Raw genomic sequence first — 16,642 nt, 5'->3', positions numbered from 1 at the left:
TAAACTTCTAAGCCTTGTAACATCCCCAAAAAATAAAATATCATTCCCAAAATAATTCAAACATGAAGTAGACATATGGGGAATGTTAAGTCATCACAATTTTTGGGGGTATTACTATGTATTACAGAAGTAGAGAAACTGAAACTTTGAAATTTGCAAATTTTTCCCAATTTTTGGTAAATTTGACTTTTTTTTATGCAAAAAAAAATATTTTTTTAACTTTATTTTACCAGTGTCATGAAGTACAATATGTGACGAAAAAACAATCTCAGAATGGCCTGGATAAGTCAAAGCGTTTTAAAGTTATCAGCACTTAAAGTGACACTGGTCAGATTTTCAAAAAATGGCCTGGTCCTAAGGTGTAAAAAGGCTGTGTCCCTAAGGGGTTAAGAGGGAAATTTCAGGAAAAAAATTTAAATTTCAAATAAAGAACTTTGAAGCAAAATAAGGGTAGCTCAGAACTTTTTTTTATTAATATTATTACCACTTATAAGGTAAATAATGTAAAAGGATGACACTTATGGGGCTCTGTGGATGACACTTATGTCATCCACAGATCCCCATAAGTGTCATCTACAGATCCCCCATCAGATAGATCAGTGTGGAGAGAGGAGGCGGGGACACTCATGGCGGGGCCCGGTGCAGTGACTCTACTGTAATACACCGGGCCCCGCAACTGTTAAACATTCAATCTGATCTCTAGATCTAATTGTAGACGCGCTGTACGGTACTTACTGTAGTACCGGAGGTATAACATTAAGACGGCGCAGACCGGCATCTCCCTCGGTCATGCGCCCCCTGTCACAGCTCCATCCTGATGCGCCGCCTGCCCCAGCTCCCTCCTCATGCGCCGCCTGCCCCAGCTCCCTCCTCATGCGCCGCCTGCCTGCTTATCTCACTTTATGAATGAACAGGCAGGCGGCACATGACAGAGTGAGCTGGGGCAGGCGCCGCATGACAGAGGGAGCTGGGACAGGCGGCGCATGAGGAGGGAGCTGCGGCAGGCGCTGCGCCGTCTTAATGTTATACCTCCGGTATGTAAAAACATGGCTTCTTAACATTATATCGGCGTATAACACGCATACATCATTTGCCCCCTATTTTCAGGGGGAAAAAGTGCGTGTTATACGCCGATAAATACGGTAAGTTATATGTTCTGAGAACATACCTGATACAGTGTCTTAAATATCAAATAGTTTGGTCATGTTTACACTACCTGGCAATTGGAAGTAAAGATGCTGGTTCTGTCATCTGACTGCATTCATCAAGAATTACAACTGGGAACGTCAGATTACTCAAGCAAGGGAAGGGACAAGCTGCACAGGTGGCACCAACCACACGAACCTGGCAATATGCAAAAGAATGATAAAGAATGTAAAAAATGCTGTAATATAAACGAGTAGGCCAAGAGTAAATCCAATCTGTAATGGATACCTAATATTCTCAATACATACTTGTCCCAGCAATGTCTTATTGGTGCCCAGTTTATGTAGCTCAATACTTTTTCGAACATATGCCTTTTCTCCAGGGGTTAAGTCTTCCTTTAATAGGGCTTGAAGTTCTTTAAGTTGTTCACTTTCATTCTCAGATCCAGCATGCAAGCTTCAAATATCACATAATTGCAGTGGTCAATGAGGAAAATGCATATTGACAGTGACATTCAAACAAAGATATCATCAAAATACACAACAGTGATTTTATGAAGGCTACTGGTGAAGGGGGGCTAAATGGCCTTTTACAAGGGCCGATAATCAGGGCAATGAGCGGAAGCAAACCGCTGGTTCACTATCACTGCCAACTCTTTCAGCTGCATTTACATGCAGCAATCATCCCTTCTTATAGGGATGAACGATCACTACAGTGATTGTTTGTCCCCATACAGATTCAGTATTTGTCAGCAGCACATCCATATGTATACAGGGAGATGTGTTGCACACGAACAATGATTTTAGGTGATGCATGAAAGATGGGATCACCCACTGAACAAGCATTTGCTTGTTTGTTGAGTAATCGGTGGCACCTTTAGAGAAGGCAATTATCAGGAACAAATTATCATAACTGACATTTGTCCTGATCCTTGGCCCATGTAAAAGTGACAAAACTGATAATACTAAGTCAGCAGTACTTCATGATATTTAGCCCACTGCTGTACATGCAGAAATTAAGGCTTTAAACATTGCTTGAGCAGGCGCCATAGCTAGAGAGTGACTGCTATGTTACGGATCAGACACCTACTGGCAGCGCCTGTGATTGGAGGCAACTCCGATCACGGGCATTTAAGCCCTCAAATGCCTTAGTCAATAGCGACCATGGCATCTGAGCAGTTAGACAGAGGGAAGGGGCTCTCTCTGTCCTCTGATCAGACACCCTTCAGTGAAACTGTGGTGTTTCACTTGGTTGTTATGACAGCTTGGGGCTTTGTGAAGTCTCCCAAGCGTGCCATACTAACGCCTGCAGCAGCGTAAAAGAGTTGTTTGGGCTACAGATATTAATGACTTAGCCTTAGGACAGCCAATACAAAAAGTAGTACACATGAAAATGGAGCACACGAAAATATACAAGTTAGGCCTCATTCACATGAATGTCTACTGCCCGTTGCCGTATTGTGGACCGCATTTGCGGATCCGCAATACACGGGCATCATTCCGTGTGCATTCCGCATCACGGGTGCGGAACAGAAGCACGGAACGGAACACTAAGGAGTGCTTCCTGGGGTTCCGTGCCTCCGAACCGCAAAAAGATAGAACATGCTATATCTTTTTGCGGAACGGACGGATCGCGGAACCATTCAAGTGAATGGGTCCGCGAACCCCATGCAGCTCGGCCACAGTCGGTGCCCATGCATTGCGGACCGCAATATGCGGTCCACAGCATGGGCACGGGCTTCACGCGGTTGTGTGAAGAAGCCCTTATACAAATTAGCTTATCAGATGCAAAAAACTCTAAAAGACAAACCATAGACAATTAAAGGGAACATGTCACCAGGATTGACATATTAAGCTGATGTAATATTCTTTTTGTGCATCCTCCAATCATTCCTACACTGTTTTCGTCTACGCTCAAAAGTATTGTATTCATGTAAAAAAAAAAAGAAAATGTCTCTGACATCATGACCAGGTACCTCATGAAGTCACCGGAGCGTTATTCTGCCTGAGGGGAGTCGCGAGTTCCCTGCTCTCATGCCCATCATGTTCTCCAAGACCTCCCCTCTGCCTCTCCCACAGCCATGCGCTGTGAGCGGAGGTGTATACTGGACTCAAGTGAATCCAAAAGTCCAGGACTGGGTGAAACGTGCACGCATGCCATTATCATTGTGACTGCTATTTAATTCTCTCATCAAGGACACAGTGGTGGATCAAGAGACTTACAGCAGTTATTGACCAGCACACACCAATGTATACTATCTGGCTGACACGTTGATACGTGAATTCTTTTATATCACAGTGAGACTCTAATCAATCTAGGAGTTAGTACAAACTGTTATATTGCAATATTGGTATTCAATCACTCCATAGCTCCACATACAGCCCTATCTCCATACAATTTATCAGTTATTTTAATATGTGAACATATAGGCCGGGGCTCCACTTCGGCTGCTGCTGGACCAGGATTATAGATTTATATTGAGGACAATGAGATCAGATTTTGGTATTTTCTAATGAGTTTTTATTCACTTTTATTTGTAATATTTATATTTTTAATTGCCTGTGTGAATATCTATGAATATTTCTACCACCTTCTTTACTGTTAGCTATCACTTTTTATTGCATGATATCAGTGTTATTTATACATTTCACTAACTCGGAGCAAGCGCTACCGCTCCCTGAACTGGATCTCCAGAGACCTATGGTTCTACACGTCTGGAGGTGCTCAGTGCAGAAAAAGCTGTGGTCCAGTCCATCCAATTATAGAAGAGACAGCACTGCACCTGCCTTTGGACAAATTCATCATCCTTTATTAGATCCATAGTGGGTTCCTTACACAGGTATAGCTAGATGGACACAAAGTGGTCTACGGCCACAGACTCATTTGTGAATGCAGTCAGGACAGTGCAGCGCAGCCCCAGGGAGGGTAAGTACCGGCAGCGCCTCACTCCCCACACCCACTGCATACTAGTGACCACTTTTGCGGGAAAAATATGCACCTTATAAAGCGAAAAATATGGTACTTCTTACATCTGATATTCAGCTTGCAGAGTCAGTCCCACTTTTTGATTTGTATCCTTTTTTAGGCTGTTTGGGTATACAGCTGACTTGGCACTCGTAAACCATGATCCGACTGAGTATTTCATTTCTAATTGGTGTACATTTCAGTCATAATTTATGCCAGAAAACTGGTGTAAATGATGATAAATGATGATGGTAAATAATGATAAATGTGCCAGAGCCAATGGTCCCACCACGCCACATTTTTGAAAAGTGGTGAGGGCAGCGTAGAAACACTTGCACCTAGATTTAGGCACACTGACATTTAAAAAGTCACAAACCCACGGATTATGACTTTTTAAAGCAAGAAAACTAGTGTAGGGGGATGATAAATTCCCCCTTCTTGTTTTTGCTTTTGCCAGAAAATATTGAAGGGAAACTTTTAGGAATTTAAATCTTCCAAACTATAGTATAAGGTCAACATTGAACATACAGTAGCACAGCTCAGAAGGCCAAAGCTCACCTGTGGGGTAGGATGGGCTTTGCAATTTTTCTTATGCTTCCAACTCTAATAAACTGGTCAAACCCGAGGTCGAGCAATCTGTAACAAACAAAAGACAACAACTTATATAAAAGAACTGTACTTACTCATTTCAGTTTAACACAAGCTACTCATAGAAAGCTGTAGTATATGTTAGCAAAATAAACTTTTAACCACAACTAATTGTCTTTTAAAATATTGCTTATTCATTCCTTATAAGACATATCACAGGAGAAGTTCTACGCTTTGAAAAGGCAACCCCTGTCTATAAGCCCTATCAGGACATACACATCTCATAAAGGGTGGTCCCACATTCGCTCCCTTCATGAGCTAAAGCATTGAGCATCTGACATACATGGGGACTAACTCTGGTGAACTCAAGCCATCCATTACATGGTCAATCATTCATCTGCTTGTGTGTAATACTACATGTACAGTTGCAAGAAAAAGTATGTAAACTCTTTGGAATGATATGGATTTCTGCACAAATTGGTCATAAAATGTGATCTGATCTTCATCTAAGTCACAACAATAGACAATCACAGTCTGCTTAAACTAATAACACACAAATAATTAAATGTTACCATGTTTTTATTGAACACACCATGTAAACATTCACAGTGCAGGTGGAAAAAGTATGTGAACCCCTAGACTAATGACATCTCCAAGAGCTAATTGGAGTGAGGTGTCAGCCAACTGGAGTCCAATCAATGAGATAGATTGGAGGTGTTTGTTACAGCTGCCCTGCCCTATAAAAAACACACACCAGTTCTGGGTTTGCTTTTCACAAGAAGCATTGCCTGATGTGAATGATGCCTCACATAAAAAAGCTCTCAGAAGACCTACGATTAAGAATTGTTGACTTGCATAAAGCTGGAAAGGGTTATAAAAGTATCTCCAAAAGCCTTGCTGTTCATCAGTCCACGGTAAGACAAATTGTCTATAAATGGAGAAAGTTCAGCACTGCTGCTACTCTCCCTAGGACCGTCCTGTAAAGATGACTGCAAGAGCACAGCGCAGACTGCTCAATGAGGTGAAGAAGAATCCTAGAGTGTCAGCTAAAGACTTACAAAAATCTCTGGCATATGCCAACAACCCTGTTAGCAAATCTACAATACGTAAAACACTAAACAAGAATGGATTTCATGGGAGGATACCACAGAGGAAGCCACTGCTGTCCAAAAAAAACATCGCTGCACGTTTACAGTTTGCACAAGAGCACCTGGATGTTCCACAGCAGTACTGGCAAAATATTCTGTGGACAGATGAAACCAAAGTTGAGTTGTTTGGAAGAAACACACAACATTATGTGTGGAGAAAAAGAGGCACAGCACACCAACATCAAAACCTCATCCCAACTGTGAAGTATGGTGGTGGGGGCATCATGGTTTGGGGCTGCTTTGCTGCGTCAGGGCCTGGACGGATTGCTATCATCGAAGGAAAAATGAATTCCCAAGTTTATCAAAACATTTTGCAGGAGAACTTAAGGCATCTGTCCACCAGCTGAAGCTCAACAGAAGATGGTTGTTGCAACAGGACAACGACCCAAAGCATAGAAGTAAATCAACAACAGAATGGCTTAAACAGAAGAAAATATGCCTTCTGGAGTGGCCCAGTCAGAGTCCTGACCTCAACCTGATTGAGATGCTGTGGCATGACCTCAAGAAAGTGATTCACACCAGACATTCCAAGAATATTGCTGAACTGAAACAGTTCTGTAAAACGGAATGGTCAAGAATTACTCGTGACCGCTGTGCACATCTGATCTGCAACTACAGGAAACGTTTGGTTGAAGTTATTGCTGCCAAAGGAGGTTCAACCAGTTATCAAATCCAAGGGTTCACATACTTTTTCCACCTGCACTGTGAATGTTTACATGGTGTGTTCAATAAAAACATGGTAGCGTTTAATTCTTTGTGTGTTATTAGTTTAAGCAGACTGTGATTGTCTATTGTTGTGACTTAGATGAAGATCAGATCACATTTTATGACTAATTTGTGCAGAAATCCATATCATTCCAAAGGGTTCACATACCTTTTCTTGCAACTGTATAACAACATAATTTACAAGATATATTCAGCATAGAAAGCCTGAGTCCACACAGGCCCTCCCCATTCCTTTTTATATTTTCAACGCCTGAATAATTTCTGCCTATATTTGAAGACAAGCATTATATTATCATGGTCTAGAATTGGTGACATGTTAAACCATCCCAACTACTTGTGTTAATGCTTTTGTTGATATAGAAGGCACACTTCTGCCTGGAGTCATCTCATACGGTGGTGATGGTGGGGGGTTATGGTGTATTGCTGTAATTTACCCAAATTAGCCAGTATTTATGGTTGCTTAAAACAATCTCCTCAGGAAGGTTCCTGAATGAGGAGACAGATGTGTGGGATCCTGCGTGAAGCCTGCAGGCCATGAACACGTACAAAATACACACAAAGGAGAATAGCCATGACAAGAACAAGGTTATAAATTACGGTTATTGCAAAAAAAAACATGGTAGCATATGCTTCTCCCATTAGGGCTTGTTCTAGAGTGTCAAATGCTTAGTTGTACCGTTTCCATACTGTCATCTATTAGCCCTCAGCAATCTGAAACAGCCTCCAGCGTTAAAGGGATAATCTTCATGTTTTGGTATCAGAGGCTCAATATATAGTTCTACGGGATTGAATACAAGAATGGTAATTGGTTTATCTCATCCACTTAACCACACTGTTTCCAAAACATATTCATCTTTTTAATGTAAATCCCGAAAATCTTTTGTCTGCTGTAAAATAACCCCAGCCTCCCCAATTAAAAAAGCAAACACACAGCGGGGAGCGTAAGCTGATAGAAACATTGCTCAAAGGGAGAGTGTGCTTAAGTGTGGCAATAAACACTATATAGTTGTACACAAATTCTGTCCATTTTAACAGGATTTCTGATTATCTAGAATTTTAATGGGAAAGACATCCTTGTGTGCCCTGGAGATAAGCCGTATTATATGAAATAACCTACTATACACACGTGACAAGCTCAACATTTATGTTTTCCTATAAGTACAAACACAGCCTCACTTCTTCACCTTCCACCTCTTGTACCATTGGCACCGATTTCTGACCTGGAAAGTGCCCCTGCTCCAGCTGTTTCTCCATTTCGTCATTGAACAATTGACTCTGATATTTTACTCATCCAAATAGTTACATACCCCAGAAGAACGCGGTCAACCGCTACATTGGTGGATGACGAAATGAGTAATTTCCAGTGGAATAAAACACGTTCTTCAGGAGGATTATGGACTTCAAAAAGCTGAACTAAGAATAAAACAACCACTGCCAGCAAGTAACTTTTTCCAGCACCAAAAACTCCTGAAATATCAAGTTTAACACTTTGCATTAGATAAATATATACCGATTTTTACTGTTCCATATCACAAGTAAATGCTCCAAAGTAACTTGGTGGAATTTTTTTCTTGAAAAAAAAAACAAAAAAAAAAAAAAAAACACTTTATGATACAAGACTATATATAAAGGACAGTGAGAAATTGTACCTAAAAGAACAGTTCTTCAACATATTTTTAAAACTTTTACTTAGGAAGGGGCTGGATGTAAAATCTGTGCTTTGGTTTTTGACACCACTTGGTTCGGTGCTGGAATTGAGCTAAAAGAATATCATACACCAGGGATGCCCAACCTGCGGCCCTCCAGCTGTTGCAAAACTATAACTCCTAGCATGCTTGGACAGCCTACAGTTATCAGCCTACATGACATGGTGGGAGTTGTAGTTTTACAACAGCTGGAGAGCCGCAGGTTGAGCATCCCTGTCATACACCAATCAGCCATAACATTAAAGCCAGTAAGGTGAATAACACTGATTATCTCATTGTAATGGCATAAGTCATGCGGTGGGATATATTGGGTAGCAAGTGACCAGTTCTTGAAGTTGATGTGTTGGATGCAGGTAAAATGGACAAGCGTAAGGATCTGGCTTTGACAGGAGCCTAATTTTAGATGACTGGCTTAGAGCATCAGCAAAATGGCAGTTCTTGTGGGGGAGCTCCTGGTATTCAGTGGTTAGCACCTGCCAAAAGTGGGCCAAGAAAGGACAACAGGTAAGCCGGCAATGCATGCAGACCCCACCTTGTGAATTACAGGACTTACAGGATCTGCTGATAACATTCATAGGTCTTGTACACGTGTCAGAGGTGTTTTGGCGAAACAAAGAGGCCTACACAATTATAATAATATGGCTGGTAGGTGTGACTATAGGTGCAATCTATTGGTGCACACATTAGATAAAAGTCAATCAGGCAGCTGACAAAAATCTTGACAGCCTGTAAAATTACATTGTTTTTTTAACATGGACTATGGACACCAACTCCGCCAATGCATTCCCGTTGCACGAATATCACCAGCTTAAGGAAGGTTTAAGTATCTCTCATAAAGTAAAGTGTGACTAGCTTGAATAGTTTAAATGTTTTTTTTTTTCATTTTACCATGAATGATTGTGATGGGGGCAGACTGACGTCCCTGGACAGCTTCCGAGCTAGACATCATATGTGCTATTTGCAGCAAAGCTGTGGCTTGGTCTTCATTCAAACAAAACTGCGAGATCATCTCCCTTGCTGAATTCAACACAAATGTATGATCTGCAATATTACATTTGCCGGAGGCTTTAGCAGTGATTGCAGGTGGTCTGAACCTCCCTCTAGGAATTTGTATTGGCTTCTCAAAGGTAGACCTGGAACCAGGGTAAGAGACAAAGAAACTAATAACTTGGTGGTTTCTTTTCACATATTAAATTTAAAATGAGATCTGGTAAATGCAGTTCTGCTCCAGACCAAGAAGCCCAGAAGTATACAGAATTACAGAAAGTGTACTACTTATATGTAGTAAAGTGAAAATTTCCCAACATGGACCAAGAAGTCTAGAAGTATACAGAATTACAGAAAATGTACTACTTATATGTAGTACATTGAAAATTTCCCAACATGGACCAAGAAGTCCAGAAGTATACAGAATTACAGAAAGTGTACTACTTATATGTAGTAAAGTGAAAATTTCCCATTCCCAACATGGACCAAGAAGCCCAGAAGTATACAGAATTACAGAAAGTGTACTACTTATATGTAGTAAAGTGAAAATTTCCCATTCCCAACATGGACCAAGAAGTCCAGAAGTATACAGAATTACAGAAAGTGTACTACTTATATGTAGTAAAGTGAAAATTTCCCATTCCCAACATGGACCAAGAAGCCCAGAAGTATACAGAATTACAGAAAGTGTACTACTTATATGTAGTAAAGTGAAAATTTCCCATTCCCAACATGGACCAAGAAGCCCAGAAGTATACAGAATTACAGAAAGTGTACTACTTATATGTAGTAAAGTGAAAATTTCCCATTCCCAACATGGACCAAGAAGTCTAGAAGTATACAGAATTACAGAAAGTGTACTACTTATATGTAGTAAAGTGAAAATTTCCCATTCCCAACATGGACCAAGAAGTCTAGAAGTATACAGAATTACAGAAAATATACTACTTATATGTAGTAAAGTGAAAATGTCCTAACATGGCTGTATCTTCTTATCAAGTGGACCTGGGGGCTAATAACTTGGGCAGCGCTGTGTCCTCATTATGATGGGTTTACTTACATTGTGAGAAGGTGAGGCATTATAGGCAGAGAAATCGGGTTAAAGTGCTCCTGTATATTTCTCAAAGACGTCAGTTCTGTACTTGCGTTACAGACCAGTAATGCATGGACAATCACTGGAAAAGAAACAGTAGGTTACTCCATGTATGAAAGGAAGGCTCTGATTATAAAATTACAGACAATACAGAAGACCTTTTAATGCTACTTTAATTCCTGCTTTTAAATATTTGGTCCATTATTCAGATGTTATGTCAGAAAGGAGTACTTGAGAGGAGCATGCATATGGAAATATAAAATGTGCACCAAAATAGCCTTAAAATAATTTTCTCACATTATTTCACTAGCATGTGCCATCACTTTGTGATTTTGGGGGTCCTGCTACTGAGACCCCCAGGATCCTTAGAATAAATGGGCTGCAGTGCTACTGAGACACCCTGGCTCCTTCATAATGTCTCCCTGCACAGGTATGCTCTTGGCCAGTGGGTGCGCTGGGAACTGTACAACAGTCCCATCCACTTAAATGGAGCTGTGCTGCAATTCCAGGCACATGCATGGCTGGGAGCACCACTGGGCAGGAGAAAAGCCAAAGGGACCTCAGCGATTCAGTTTTCCAGAAGGGCATTATTAACAGAGGTTGGACCGTCACTGACCAGAATGTCATTAAGCATGTCGCTTATATTCTGCTGTGCTGTAATGGGACTGTCATCACTCACATCGGTCCCTGTCTCCAATTACAGACCTGATCTAACTTTCCTATCTCAGACACACCCATCGAATGTGGGAGAATCATGGGGCTACTTGGAGGAAACCCCATGCAAATACGATGAGAATATAGAAACTCCATGCAGATGTTGTCTTTGGATTCGAATCAGAAAAGTCCAGCACTTCAAGGCACCAGTAGTAACCAGTGAACTTCCATACTGCCCGTCTATGATGATAATAACCCTTTCAAGTGGAAGAAGAACCTCAAATACAACAGCAAATGCCCAAGGCAAACAACTTGTCATTGACATTTCTTGAACTTCCTTTAGGAAATAAAAAAACGATATCCGATTGTCTGGTAAGGTCCTCACTATGTGCACTAGTATTGTCAATGGCATAGTCCTTGCCTATCTAGTCTGCAGCAGTACAACAGACATGGTCACTCACTAGGTCATGGGCTGACCTCTCTGATAACATTCATGTTGTCATTTATCAATGGTGTAAAGTAGAACTGGCTTAGTTGGCCATAGCAACCAATCAGATTCCACCGTTCATTTTTGACAGCGCCTTTGGAAAATAAAAGGTGGAATCTGATTGGTTGCTATGAGCAACTAAGCCAGTTCTACTTTACACCAGTTTAATAAATCTCCCCCTTAGTCTCCACAAGGATATGTGTAAAAAAAACACAAAATGGTATAAAACTATTAAAATCATGTGTGTGTGTGTGTGTGTGTATATATATATATATATATATATATATATATATATATATATATATAGTCATAGCAAAGCTTATTTGAATGATTTCCATCTTTCTGTGTGCAGTTTTACCAGTCACGTACTATTTGATGGCCAGTTGGACGGACTGTATCCTTTCAAAGGTGAGATCTCTATATCATTGTTGGAAGAGGGCCCATAGAAAACACTGCAAGCAATGAATGTATCCATCGGATCAAAGTTCAGGGTCTTTGAAACAACCCACAGATCATCTGAAAAAGTGATAAAGTAGGTGACTAGAAATAGTCCACTTATATATAACCGGTCAGGCTCCAGATGACAAGGATTTACACATAATTAATGGGCAGGCTGTTGGTTAGGGCAGATCCCTGAACTTTTAGGGTTACCGCCAAGGATGTGAGAACAGCCCTTCTCAAAGAGAACGTGTCATCAGAAAATTACCTATTGTTTAAATCACATTTTTATTTTGAACATTTGTTTTAGAATTTGTGGCGTATTTTTTTTTGTCGCTATATAAAAAAAAAGGTATATAATCCTGCAATTTTCACACAGGACATTAGGTCTAATGATAGGTCATGATTTCCTATTCTGTAGCTATTATTATCACCACAGGCAGGATTGAAATGACAAGTAACACCTCTACATAGATAACACAGGAATCACCATTCACAATAGGTGATATCACAGCTTATCTACTCCCTCCTGACCTCTGCACAGGTCACAGAACTTGGCTTGTCTAGAAAATTCTTCCAAGAATTCAGGGAGTCCCCTCCTGTCCATTGTGTCTATGGCCCATGTAGCTGCTCTCAAAGAACAGGAAGTCTTAAGGGGAACTAAATGGAATGTGTCATCAGAAAATGACCTATTGTTTAAATCGCATTTTAAGTTAAACATATTTTTTTGTTGTTGTTTCTGGTAAGTTTTTGTTAATTTTTCTATGTCACTATCTATATAATCCCATAGTTTTCACACTGGCCATTAAGCCTAAAATATGTTAAAGGGAACCAGTCACCTCCAAACGTGATATAAAACTGCCAGCATTACCTTACAGCAGCCCCCAGTCTGTTATTGATCAGGGTGTGTGAGCCAGAAATTCCATAATCCATACTTGAGAAAAACGCTTTTTTAATCTCCGTGAGCGCTCTGTTTCCTGTGAGCTTGAAGTCAAGGGGCAGCGGCCTCCTTGCATCAAATCAAGCAAAGCCCGCCTCTTACCCGTCCCCTCTTGACTGTGATTTACATATTTTCTATTCCTTGGGATCACACAAGTTTGGTGCCGCGCGGTGCGCCCCTTGTGACTGCACGATCCCGTCTCAGGCTCCAGCTGGCCATAATTTTCTCACTGCGCATGTGCCAGCTAGATTCGGCGTGTGCACGTGTGCGCCGGAAAGAATCAGCGTGCGCGCTCGCGTCGGCGAGGTATATTCACAGTGCGAGCGTGATAACTGGCCGCAGGAGCAGAAGAACTCAAGCCAGTGGTCACGCTTCGCCCCTGACCCCCACCAGAAACTCAGGTAGTAATTTATAAATGTTAGTCTGGGTCAGACACGTTATATAAGCCCAAGATGGGCTAAATGGACTACACTTATCCCTAAAACCATTATACAATTATAAATACATAGGACACTTTTTTATTTTTTTCCACACAAGTAAAAGAAAAAATATAAAAATAAAAAACACACTGTGCCAGCCCTGACAACATCAATAAAGAGCTACCCTCATCATCTTCCTAAGGGTACATGTACACAGCCGTCGTGCGTCCGTTCCGTGCATTGGGGACCGCAATTTGAGGTCCCCAATGCACGGGCAACATCCGTGCAGCGGCCCGGATCCATTCAACTTGAATGGGTCTGTGGTCTGTCAGCACCGCAAAAAAGTAGTGCTTCCGGTGTTCTGTTCCGTGCCTCTGTTCCGCATCTCCGGAATTGCAGACCCATTAGGTCCCCATCCGTGATGCGGAGTGCACATGGCCGTGTGCATATAGCCTTATAATGTATATAACAGGAGTTAGGCCTCATTCACATGACGGCCCATTATAGAAATGCCTATTCTTGTCCTCAAAACGGACAAAAATAGGACATGCTTTATCACTTTTGCCGGGCCACGGAATGAAGCAAAGGATGCGGACAGCACACGGAGTTCTGTCCGCAACTTTTGTGGCCCTATTGAAGTGAATGGATCACCATCCTAGCCGCAAACAGATGCGGGGGGGAAAAAAAACACTGTCGTGTGAATGAACCCTTATCCTCATCATCCCCACTATACTGTATATGGAGTGACGCCATGTACTCTCCCTACACTAGGTGTATTCCTCATCATCCTCATCATAATGTCTATGGAGTCACGCCATATACTCTTACCACAGTCGGTGTATTCCTCATCATCCCCGCTATACTGTATATGGAGTCATGCCATATACTCTAACTACACTGGGTGTATTCCTCATCATCCTCACTATACTGTATATGGTGTCACTCCATAAACTTTATAGTGAGGATGATGGGGAATACACCCAGTGTGGTGAGAGTATATGGCATGACTCCATATACAGTATAGCGGGGATGATGAGGCATACACCTAGTGAAGTGAGAGTATATGGCGTCACTTAATTAACCTTTATAGTGAGGATTATGAGGAATACAGAGACTGTGGCGAGAGTATATGGCGTGACTCCATAGACATTATGGTGAGGATGATGAGGAATACACCTAGTGTAGTAAGAGTATATGGCGTCACTCCATATACAGTATAGTGGGGATGATGAGGATAAGGGCTCATTCACACGACAGTGTTTTTTTCCCACCCGCATTGTTCAATGGGGCCGCAAGAGATGCGGACAGCACTCCGTGTGCTGTCCACATCCTTTGCTTCATTCCGTGGCCCGGCAAAAGTGATAAAGCATGTCCTATTTTCGTCCGTTTTGAGGACAAGAATAGGCATTTCTATAATGGGCCGTCCGTTCCGTTCCGGTCGTGTGAATGAGGCCTAACTCCTGTTATGTACATTATAAGGCTATATGCACACGGCCGTGTGCACTCCGCATCACGGATGGGGACCTAATGGGTCTGCAATTCCGGAGATTCGGAATGGAGGCACGGAACAGAACACCGGAAGCACTACAATTTTTGGGGACCGCAATTTGCCGTGTACATGTACCCTTAGGAAGATGATGAGGGTAGATCTTTATTGATGTTGTCAGGGCTGGCACAGTGTGTTTTTTCTTTATTTATTTTTTTCTTACTTGTGTGGAAAAAAAAAAATAAGTGTCCTCTGTATTTATAATTGTATAATGGTTTTAGGGATTAGTCCAGACTAACATTTATAAATTACTACCTAAATTTCTGCTGGGGGTCAGCTTCAGTTCTTCTGCTCCTGCAGCCAGTGATCACGCTCGCTCTGTGAATATACCTGGCCAGAGTGAGCGCGCACACGCTGCATGCGCAGTGAGAAAATTATGCCCGGCTGACAGGATCGTGCAGGCGCCAGATTTGCGTGATCCCAAGGAATAGAAAATATGTAAATCACAGTCAAGAGGGGACGGGTAAGAGGCGGGCTTTGCTTGATTTGATGCAAGGAGGCCGCTGCCCCTTGACTTCAAGCTCACAGGAAACAGAGCGCTCACGGAGATTAAAAAAGCGTTTTTCTCAAGTATGGATTATGGAATTTCTGGCTCACACACCCTGATTAATAACAGACTGGGGGCTGCTGTAAGGTAATGCTGGCAGTTTTATATCACGTTTGGAGGTGACAGGTTCCCTTTAACATATTTTAGGCTTAATGGCCAGTGTGAAAACTACGGGATTATATACATTATATAGATAGTGACATAGAAAAATTAACAAAAACTTACCAGAAACAACAACAAAAAAATATGTTTAACTTAAAATGCGATTTAAACAATAGGTCATTTTCTGATGACACATTCCATTTAGAAGAACAACCCCCATCTCCATCTACTAAAGTCACATCATCTACAGTACTGAGGAAAGCTATGCTGCACATTACAATCAATTCTTTTGTTTTACGGTGTAAACATCACCATGAAATAATAGATGGAATAGTAATCACTCCAGCAGAGGGCAGTTACCTTTGTTGTAAGCAGAAGAACTATCCTTTCTACTTAACTTAAGATACAATTTTGTTTTTGCTTCACCACCAAATTCTGAATCGCCACTGGCAAATTTTCTAAATTTGCCATATTCTCTTTTTGGGAAGGTTGACATTTTTCTGTAAAACATAATATGCAGAGAAGTATGAGATACCTATGACTAAATCTTTTTTATTTATTTTTTAACTACATTTTTTTTTCCGCCATATAAAAGACATCCCCCCCCCCCCCAAAGTGGGGGAAAATGTCAGTGCAGCTTATAGGGCGAATACTAATGAGCACTTCCGTTATGGAAGCGCTCATTAGTAGACGAGGACTGGGAAGCGGTAAATGCAGTGCTCCCCGGGCTCTGTACTCACTGCTTCCTGTCTGTCGGCGTTCTCTGTGACCACACGCTGGGCGCAGCGTGGTAGGAAGACCAGTAACAGCGCTGGATCTCAGGAATGCCGGTGTCCAGAGCAGGAGAGGTAAGTTTTATTGTGTCTTATTCACATTGGGGCTCTGATCTAAGGCTTGATTAGGGGTCATCCAGCTTGGGGTTCTGATCTGACGTCTTATTCGCATTGGGGCTCTGATCTGAGTTCTGATTGGGGTCATACACATTGGGGGTCTGATCTGAGGAATGAATGGGGATCTTTTTCACCTTGGGGGTCTGATATACTATTAATATTTCTCAATATTAATAGTATATCGCTAGGGTATGCCATCAATGTCAGACAGGTGGTCTTACCTCTAGAACCAGCTCCTATTTCTAGAATGAGGCCCCCAAA

The 16,642-nt window shown here is 41.6% G+C and overlaps 1 protein-coding gene across 1 annotated transcript in view; it reads right to left on the bottom strand.

The window, feature by feature from the left end:
- The window catches only part of ZGRF1 (zinc finger GRF-type containing 1), a 105,795-nt gene that overhangs the window by 35,092 nt on the left and 54,061 nt on the right, over positions 1-16,642 (bottom strand). The window contains exons 14-21 of the mRNA XM_044301756.1: positions 15,852-15,991; positions 11,869-12,015; positions 10,326-10,440; positions 9,167-9,411; positions 7,880-8,039; positions 4,669-4,746; positions 1,455-1,602; positions 1,217-1,344 (exon numbers count right to left, since the gene is read on the bottom strand). Coding sequence (XP_044157691.1) covers positions 1,217-1,344; positions 1,455-1,602; positions 4,669-4,746; positions 7,880-8,039; positions 9,167-9,411; positions 10,326-10,440; positions 11,869-12,015; positions 15,852-15,991 — 1,161 coding nt within the window. The remainder of the gene's footprint in view (positions 1-1,216; positions 1,345-1,454; positions 1,603-4,668; positions 4,747-7,879; positions 8,040-9,166; positions 9,412-10,325; positions 10,441-11,868; positions 12,016-15,851; positions 15,992-16,642) is intronic.

The sequence above is a fragment of the Bufo gargarizans genome, chromosome 1 (genome assembly GCF_014858855.1).
Source record: "Bufo gargarizans isolate SCDJY-AF-19 chromosome 1, ASM1485885v1, whole genome shotgun sequence".
NCBI classification, from domain to species: domain Eukaryota; kingdom Metazoa; phylum Chordata; class Amphibia; order Anura; family Bufonidae; genus Bufo; species Bufo gargarizans.
Note: the sequence above shows the minus strand (reverse complement) of the source record. Positions and strands in the feature narration are given on the sequence as shown.